Source organism: Megascapheus bottae, chromosome 18 (assembly GCF_031878675.1).
Source record: "Megascapheus bottae isolate mThoBot1 chromosome 18, mThoBot2.hap1, whole genome shotgun sequence".
In the NCBI taxonomy this organism is placed as follows: Eukaryota; Metazoa; Chordata; class Mammalia; order Rodentia; family Geomyidae; genus Megascapheus; species Megascapheus bottae.
In genome coordinates this window covers 32,634,578-32,643,633 of record NC_143526.1, presented here as the reverse complement: position 1 = coordinate 32,643,633, position 9,056 = coordinate 32,634,578, and the positions used below count along the sequence as shown (strand labels likewise).

The 9,056-nt window shown below is 48.7% G+C and overlaps 1 protein-coding gene across 1 annotated transcript; it reads left to right on the top strand.

Annotated features, from left to right (window-relative positions):
* Positions 1–1,243: 1,243 nt before the first annotated feature.
* Ghrh (growth hormone releasing hormone) lies at positions 1,244–5,870 on the top strand. The gene is made up of 4 exons (XM_090352848.1): positions 1,244–1,326; positions 1,600–1,704; positions 3,738–3,857; positions 5,729–5,870. The coding sequence occupies exons 1-4, from the start codon at positions 1,244–1,246 to the stop codon at positions 5,745–5,747; spliced, it is 327 nt and encodes a 108-aa protein (XP_090208974.1). The 3' UTR covers positions 5,748–5,870.
* Positions 5,871–9,056: the final 3,186 nt, after the last annotated feature.

Below are 9,056 nucleotides of genomic sequence, written 5' to 3'. Positions count from 1 at the left end.
GAGGTGTCCCTGGGTTAGTAGAGAGCACATTGTCTGCAGACAGGGGCCAATTCCCCAAGAAGACCCGTGAGTCTGCAAAAGTAAGTGATTCCCCGCCCACCACTCATGCAGCTCATAGCTATAGGCCCACCCCGCAGTGGGCAACAGAAAGAACAAGTAGAGCCCCTGGGGCCATCATAGCAATGGAGGGGTACTGCCCTCTCCAGGACGGGTGGGGCCTTTTATACATCCTACAGAGAGAGGGGGTGGGGAGGGAGGAAGGTAGGGGGGAAGGGAGAGAAGGAGAGGGAAGGGATAGTTCTTTTGGGTGAGAAGACCCGGTTTCTCAGTGGCACAGATCAACCACTGGTACTAGGGCAGGTCTGATGGCATCAGTCTCGTCTTCCCTGCAGCCGGTCTATCCCCTAATTCCAAGCACAATGTCAACAGGCCCCAATTGAGGAAAGTACGTGATCTTTGAGAAGATTATGCCACATCAGCTGCCAGGGCTCTCAGATCCCTTTGGGGGTTAAAACTCTCAAGCAAGACTTCTCATTTCCTTCTTCCTTCCAACAGCACTCAAAATGACACAGCTGAGGTTTGCCTCCAAGTGGGTCGGTAGGAGGTGACCGCAACAAAGATCCTAGACACTTCTCTGTGTGCCTCCCTCAGGTGGCTCTCATGTCACCTGCTCCTCACTCATAGCTATAGGTTTCATCTCCATTTCATGACTGAGGAAACTAAGACCCAGAGAGGTGTGACCAGTTACCCTGGGACACACAGCTAGTAAGCAACAGAGCCAAGTTTAACTCACATTCGTCTGACAGAGCCAGAGATCTTAGCCCTGTTCCTGCTCAGTGATGGCAGTGCCACCCTGGTCCAGATGGGGTGGAGTGGGGTGAGAGTGGGAAGCACTAAGGGAAAGCCACCCTCACGTACCGAGGCGTGAGTTCACCTCTCATACGGCAGAGTGAAGAGTAGTTCCGTCCCTGTCACTGGTCTCCTGGTGGACTTAGTGAGCGGCTCTATCATACCCATTTCACAGATGGAGACTGGCAAGAGGCAGAGTTTGCATCCAGATGTAGCTCAGTTTGCATTCTTTGTCTCATCCCACCACTTCCAGAGGACAAGGACTGAGGCTTGTCTACAGAGACCAGAGCCCAGGGCTCAGCCCAACAGGCAAAGGGCACCCCTGTGGCGAGCGCTGCACCCCAGCCTCTGCATCTCCTCCTGCTGTTTTGTAGGTGCCATCCAGGGCTGAAGGATGCCACTTTGGGTGTTCTTCATCGTGATCCTGGCTCTCAGCAGCAGCTCCCACGGCTCGCCGCCCCCCTCACTGCCCCTCAGGTGAGCAGCCCCGGACGGTGGCACTCCCAGGGCCCCCTGCCACAGCAGCGGGGGGACACTGGATGGAGCCAGCCACTGGCCTCCAGGACTTCCACCCCATCCCAGGGGAGGACTAGAAGCCCCCAAGAGGTCCCTCAGTCAGGCTCTGAGTCCTTCTGGGAGGCAGGAGGGGGACACAGGGCAACAGAGGACCACTGAAGACATAGGGTAAGTGTGCCCCCCACACTGTCCTCTCACCTGGTCTGCACCCCAACCTCTGACTCCTTTGCACAGGATGCGACGCTATGCAGACGCCATCTTCAGCAACAGCTACCGGAAGGTGCTGGGCCAGCTGTCCGCCCGGAAGTTGCTCCAGGACATCATGAACAGGCAACAGGGGTGAGCGGAAGTCCCTGTGGTTTCTGCCTTCTTTGTCAGCCATGGGGAGGCTGGAGTCGGGAGGTCTCTTTCCTGACACAGCAGCTGTCATTCTGAGCGTACAACAGCGTGGTGCGTGTCCACTCACCCCTACACCTGCCGTGTGCCTGTCCCCATTCCAAGCTCTGACTGTAACAATAGCAGTGACCATTGTTAGCATTTGATGGCCTAAGGGCCCCACCCCTACACTGAACACTGTACCAGACACCAGGAAACCGTGGTAGGGCCAGCCGCTCTTCCTGGTTTCTGCTCTGATCTTCAAAACAATCCAGCAATGTAGAGACAGTCGCTCCCACGCTGCACAGGGCCCACAACCGCAGCTGGCAGGGCTAGCATCCACTCAGCCTCACGTCACAACTTATGCATTTTTTCTTTTGGTTTGGGCGTTTTTGTTTTGTTTTTTAAACTGTATTTTTTTTTTTTGTCTTTTCTTTTTTGGTACTGGGGATTGAACCCAGGATGTTGCACTTGTTAGGCAAGCGCTTTGTCACTGAGCTACATCCCAGACCCTTACACATTTTTTTTAAAGTTCTTATTTTGAATAGTGTTACAGCAACAATCCACTACTAAACAATTCCTTTTTTTTTTTTTTACCATATTTACTTACTATAGACCAATATATGGATATATACATGTACAAACACATATGCACGTTTATTGTTGTTGCTGTTGTCATTATTTGGTGGTACTGAGGTTTGTATTCAGGGCCTCATGCTGGCTAGGCACTCTACCACTTGAGTCACTCCCCACCCCCCACCTCTAGATCTTGTTTTAGGTAATCATTTAATAGGGTCTCAATTTTTACCAGGCTGGCTTCATACCATGGTCCTTCTACCTGTTTCCCACATTGCTTGGCTCACAGGAATATTTCATCATAGTAAGAGAATTGATTGAGATGGGGGTCTCAACAATTTTTTTTTCAGTTGTGGGACTTGAACTCTGGCCTGAGCACTGTCCCTGAGCTCTTCAGCTCAAGGCTACCGCCCTACCCCTTGAGCCACAGCACCATTTCCAGTTTTCTGGTGGTTATTGGAGGTAAGATTCTCACAGTCTTTAGCACCAGGCTGGCTTTGAACCTCGGTCCTCCGATCTCAGCCTCCTGAGTAGCTAGGATTACAGGTGTGAGCCATTGCACCTGACTTCAACAATTTTTTGCTTAAGCTAGCTTTGAACTGTGATCTCTGCCTCCTGAATAGTTAGGGTCACAAGTGTGTGCCACCACACACACCTGGCCTATTGTTTTCATGAGTTTTTAGAGTCTCTGCAGTTGTCATGACCCTTTTCCCTCAGGTACTTTTATACACACCTCCTAACACCTAGCACATCTTCCTTCCTATATAATCACACAATTGTCACTCAGAGTTCATGTTCCCATTTTATTGGCTATTCCGAAATGTCGTCTATAGAAGGAGTTCTTTTCCTGATGCAAGATCTTGGGTTCCATTTAGTTGTCATATCTTGTTAGTTTTCAAAATTTTTGTTTCTGTGTTGGTACTGGGTCTTGAACTCAGGACCTCCCACTCTCATTGAGCCACAGCTCCACTTCTGGCTTTCTGCTCGTTTAACTGGAGATAAGCTCTTCAGAGCTCAGCCTCTTTAGTCGCTAGGATTACAGGCATGAGCCACCAGTGCCCGGCTTCTCATTCGTCTTTGGTTTTTTAATTTGGAAGAGTTCCTCAGTCTTTCATGCCACTGGCCTTTTTTCACACACAGGTGATAGACACAATATGCCCTGGCAGTACACCCAGTACTGGTGAGCCAGTGGCAGGCAGGACATTGAGTCACTTGGTAAAACGTGGCATCTGCCAGGTTGGGGAGAATTTCACAGCAGTGTTCATTTGGGTGCTACACTCTTTACCTCCATAGTACCGCACAGACCTTCCTGCATGTTGCTCGATCATTCCGTGGTGGGAAAGAGTCCACCAGCACAGGGATGGCCCCCTGCTTGCCCATCCCACCCCACAGAAACCCCAGCTCTCTTTGTAACCACATAGGGAGAAGAGCCAGGGGCAAGGAGCAAAGCTGCGGCCCGGCCGGCAGCTGGACTACGTGTGGGCAGATCAAAAGCGGATGGCGTTGGAGGGCATCCTGGAGGCCCTACTGCAGAAGCATAGGTAGTGTGTGTGTGTGTGTGTGTGTGTGTGTGTGTGTGTGTGTGTGTGTACCATTCAGAAACTTCCTTTTGTGAGAGTTTCAGGGGACAGGAAAGGGACTTTCCTTCTCCACTGGTGTGAGGTTTTGTCACACAAACAGAGATGATATTTCTTCTGAACCCTTCCTGTACAATCCATGATTCCTCAAAAGAGGGAAAGTGAGGCAGAGATGGGGCTATGGCTTCCCAGGGACTGGTGAGCCCAGGCTGGCTCTGTGGCCCTTGTACGTCTTCACATAAGACTCTCATGCTAGAAAAAGTCTTGGAGGAAAACTTGTGTTTCAGAGCCGATTTTGAACTTGAGCACCGACATGTTGTGGGGGCTCTGCTACGCTGGTTCCAAACCAGTGCTCTATACGTGCCCTTCTCCATCCTCCCAACCTAATTAGAAACCTAGAGCTCAGGGATTTCAACAGATCAGCCTGTGCAGACATGGACAACAGCAGGCCACAGAGAGACAACAAGGGGAAAACCAGGCAGACAGGCAGGATGGAACCTGATTCTGTCACCAGCTCCCTGCCCACAGCAGTAGGTGCTCATCTAACTTTTTTTTTTTTTGGTTGGTCCTGTGACTTGAATTCTGTGACTGGGCGCTGTCCCTGAGCTCTTCAGCTCAAGGCTACCGCCCTACTACTTGAGCCACAGAACCACTTCTGGTTAATTGGAGATAAAGAGTCTCATGGTCTTTAGTACCCGGGCTGGTACTCCAAAGTGGCTAGGATTACAGGTGGGAGCCACTGCACTCAGCTCATCTAATTTTCTTTTGGAAAGGAATGGGTGAGCTCTGATCGCCTCTACAGCTCCAAACTCTACAATTATGAAAAATATTGCTTCTAAAAAAAATGGGCCCAGCCTCTCACTTTGGCTTTAGGTTATCATCCACCTACTGTGCTCCTAGAAGCCACTCAAACTAAGGGAGAGGCCCCACAAAGGGCTGATTGTAGGAAAGTCAATTTGTTCTGAAAATTCCAAGCCAGCGGCTTCACAGCTCTCTGAAGAACAGACCTGGCCAGACACGGTGGCCACTGTAATCCTAGCCACTCAGGAGGCTGAGATCTGAGCATACTGGTTCAAAGCCAGCCTAGACACTAAAGACCATGAGACTCTTATCTCCAATTAATCTCTAGAAAATGAGAAGTAGGGCTTGGCTCCAGGGGTAGAGCGGGAAGCCTTGAGCTGAAGAACTCAGAGACAGTACCCAGGCCCAGAGTTCAAGACCCACCAAAAAAAAAAAAAAAAGGATCTATAGTAAAAACACGTTTGAAAATAATTTTAAGAAAGAAAAAGAAAATGAAAGAGAGAAGGGAAGAAAGAAAATGAAAGAAGGAAGAGAGGGGGAGGAAGAGGAAGGGAAAGGAAAAAAAAAAAGACAATACAGCAGAGAGATTTGAGCCCCCCATGCCTGTGTCCTTCCTCCCACCCCTTGGCAGTCTCCCAGTCACTGTCACATGCCGGGCTCGGTGGGAGGGTTCAGCATTGCATAGGGTGAGGCAGCCTCTGCGCCCATCGCACACATGCTGCACAGGGGTAAGCAGAACTTACCCTGCACGCTGCACAGGGGTAAGCAGGACTTGCATACCTTTTTGCAGTCAGCGATTGAACTGTGATCAGTGGAGAGTTTCAGGAGGAGGATGTTGGCTGAAGCTGTCTGGGGAAGTGGCTGACTGGTTCATGTTTCAGGGAGCTGGTTGGTGGGACAGGGAGTAAGACACAGGTCCAATTTGCGGACACACACAAGCTAGGAACCCAGCCAGCCAGCCCCCACCACCAGTTCTAGTTTCCTTTATCCCTTACTGTGCCCTGCAGGACTAAGTTTTTTCTTCCTCTCTGCAGCAGGAACTACCATGGATGAAGGCTCTGCCAAAGGCTTGGGCCACCCGGAGTCCAAATACAACCAGATCCAGTTCATCCAATTTCAGATCTGACCTACTTTTTCCTTTTTAAATACAATAAAAGTCCTCCATGCTGGTCTGTGTTTCAGTTTGCTTTTATTTTCAGTCTAATTAAAATGTTTATACAGTTAACATTTCCCATAGGGTTATCATAAAGTATAATAAAATAAAGTGCTGGGTGCTTGTGGTTCACACTTGTAATCCTAGCTACTCAGGAGGCTATCTGAGGACCATGGTCAAAGCCAGCCAAGGCAGCAATCTGTGAGACTCTTTTTTTTTTTGGGAGGGGGGGTGGTGGTTATAGAGCTTGAACTGAGCCTGGGCACTGTCCTTAAGCTCTTCAGCTTAAAGACTACTGCTCTACCCTTGAGCCAAGCCCCATAAGAGTCTCAGGTCCTTTTGTGCCTGGGCTGGCTTTGAACCTTGATCCTCAGATCTCAGCCTCCTGAGTAGCTAGGGCTACAGGCATGAGCCACCATGCCCCACGAGACTCATCTTTAATTCTACCAGTAAACACTCATCTTTAATTCTACCAGTAAACTGAAAGTAGAGCTGTGACTCAAACTGGTAGTACATTAGCTTTGAGCAAAATAGCTCAGGGACAGTACCCAGGCTTCGAGTTCAAGTTCCATGACTGATTAATAAAAATAACTGGGCACTGGTGGCTCATGCCCATAATCCTAGCCACTCAGGAAATTGAGATCTAAAGATCACAGATCAAAGCTAGTGAAGGCACACAGTGCTGGGAAGGTTTGAAACTCAGGACCTTTATGCATGCTAACAAGTACTCTACAGTTAAGCTATTCCTCATCCCTCCTCCCTCACTTTTTTTGTTAACTTACTTACTGTGACTGTTAGAAAACATACAATTATTTCCCTAGGTTCTATTATTTTTCTATTGGTCAGCATTGGCAGCATTGGGGCTTAAACTCAGTACCTGGACACTATCCTTTAACTTTTTTTTTTTATTGTAATTAGTAAAAGGGTTACATGATATTTGCCAGATAGAAGGTGCATTAATTCACATACATTGATACCCTTTCACATGTCTTGGTACCCGTTTCCCTCCCCCACCCACACCCCCCACCCGTCTTGGTTTTCCCCCCTTCCCTATCAAATTTCGAATATCCAAATACAAATAAATTCAATATTAACTTTTTTTTTTTTCTGGGTGCCAGTCCTGGGCTTGAGCTCAGGGCCTGAGCACTGTCCTTAGACTTTCTCAAGGCTAGAGCCCTACCACTTGAGCCTCAGCACCAATTCCAGCTTTTTCCTATGTATGTGGTACTGAGGAATCAAACTGGGTTTTTGTGCATGCTAGGCAAGCACTCTATTACTAGGCCAAACTCCGCCCCGCCCCTCCCCCCCCCCCCCCCCCCGCCCCTTAGCTTTCTTGCTCAAGACTGTGAACCACAGCTCCACTTACAACTCTTTGCTGGTTAATTGTAGATAAGAACTTTTTTTTTCCTTCTGCCTAGGCTGGCTTCCTACTGTTATTCTCAGATCTTAGCCTCCTGAGTAGCTAAGATTATAGGCATGAACCACTGGTGCCTGGCTTCTTTCTGGACTTTTTTTTTTACTATAAAGGATGCAACAAGGTAGAACTATTCATTAGAGGCCCCTATATTGGTGGCTACTTACCTATTTTTGCTGAACCATTTTATTTGGTTCAAACAACCTAATACATCACCAACCTCCACATGCCACCTGCCAGAACCCATGAGCTCTTTGCTGTGCCCATCAGGTTATACTTTGAGTTGAGGAGTGATTATTTCAGCATAGTTTTATCTAAAACTTCCCAAAACTGTATGCTTAAGATTTATGCATTTACTTTACTTTAAGTAAATTGAACCTAACACCACCAGACAACATGCAGTGTGGATGTGGGCGGTCGGGTTTGGATTAAAAGTGCAATAAAAGGGGCTGGGAATTTAGCCTCGTGGTAGAATGCTTGTCTAGCATGCACGAAGACCTGGGTTCAATCCCTCAGTACCACATACATAGAAGAACAAAGCCAGAAGTGGTGCTGAGGCTCCAAGGGTAAAGTTCTATCCTTGAGAAAGCCCAAGGACAGTGCTCAGGCCTGAGTTCAAGCCCTAGAACTAGAAACAAACAAACAAACCTGCAAAAAAAAAAAAAAAAGAATCACAGCATCTTAAAGGTGGTGTGAGACTCGGTAACTGTGCCCTTCACCTGCTCCCCCACCCCACACCCCGGGGGAGCTCGGGGTGGGGGGGGGGAAGAATGTGAAGTGTGGGAACCAGCCACAGAGACAATAAGAACTATGACAAACAAAAGCCCCTCCAGAGGAGAACCCACCATCGAGGGCCAGCGGTCTACTTCACCTAGAGGCTGGAAGGATGGCAACCTGCCAAATCTCAGGGACAAAGAAGGGGGAATGTAGCTGAATGGGGACTCACTGGGACCAACCCAAGACTCCTTCCCCTAGACCTGCCTGTTCATCTCTTTCCTTTCCCTGTCCCAACAAACAAAAACGCAGGGGTCTCCCAACATCCAGTTAGTTGTTCAAATGTAATAGTGTCTGCTGGGACCTGCTGCTACTTGTGGTTTTCGAGGTGAATGCAATTAGAGAGAGGAAGAAAAGGAGGGAGGGAGGGAAAATCATGGCAACGGCACATGGCTTTCTCTCCATTAACCACACTAAGGGCATCTTAAAAGCAATAACCTCTCTCCTCAGAGGTGTTGGGAACTCCCACTCCCAGGGTGGGTACTTAAGACTTCACGCTATCCCCCCCACCCAAAGAAATGCTTAATCAACAAGGGACTTGCCACTTTAACAATGATCCCTTATGGGTATATTAACTTGGGAGTTCACAGAGAGCCTCTCATCTATGACTTCATTTGCCCCTAACAAAAAGCCTCTGGAGGAAACAGCCTGGTGCTTGACCAGCGTCAGGTTCAGTCACCCAGGTCACTCACTACAAGGCAGGCAGAGTTGGGGCCTGACTGGGATGGGGGAAACAGGGGAGCAGTGATCTTGTGTGCCTTTAAGACTCCAGACCACTCAGGAATGCAAGCTGGGAAATTCAGTGACTTAAACAGTCAGGCCAACATAGTTTTAGTACAAACTGCTCAATGGGCTCCTGCTAACACTATCCAGGAAATGAGGCTGATAACAACACAGCTTCCCTCACTTGAAGATGGGGTCCCAACACATGGTGCAATGAAAATATCCTAAGTCAGAAGCACTTGTAATTATAGTGCAGGGGCCTTATGCAACACACTGGCCAGGTACTCCCCATTCCTGT

Coding starts and splice junctions, on each gene's coding strand:
- Ghrh (XM_090352848.1), top strand. CDS start 1,244: ATGCCACTTTGGGTGTTCTTCATCGTGATCCTGGCTCTCAGCAGCAGC. Junction 1,327..1,599: donor CCCCCCTCACTGCCCCTCAG/GTGAGCAGCCCC, acceptor TCCTTTGCACAG/GATGCGACGCTATGCAGACG. Junction 1,705..3,737: donor ATCATGAACAGGCAACAGGG/GTGAGCGGAAGT, acceptor GTAACCACATAG/GGAGAAGAGCCAGGGGCAAG.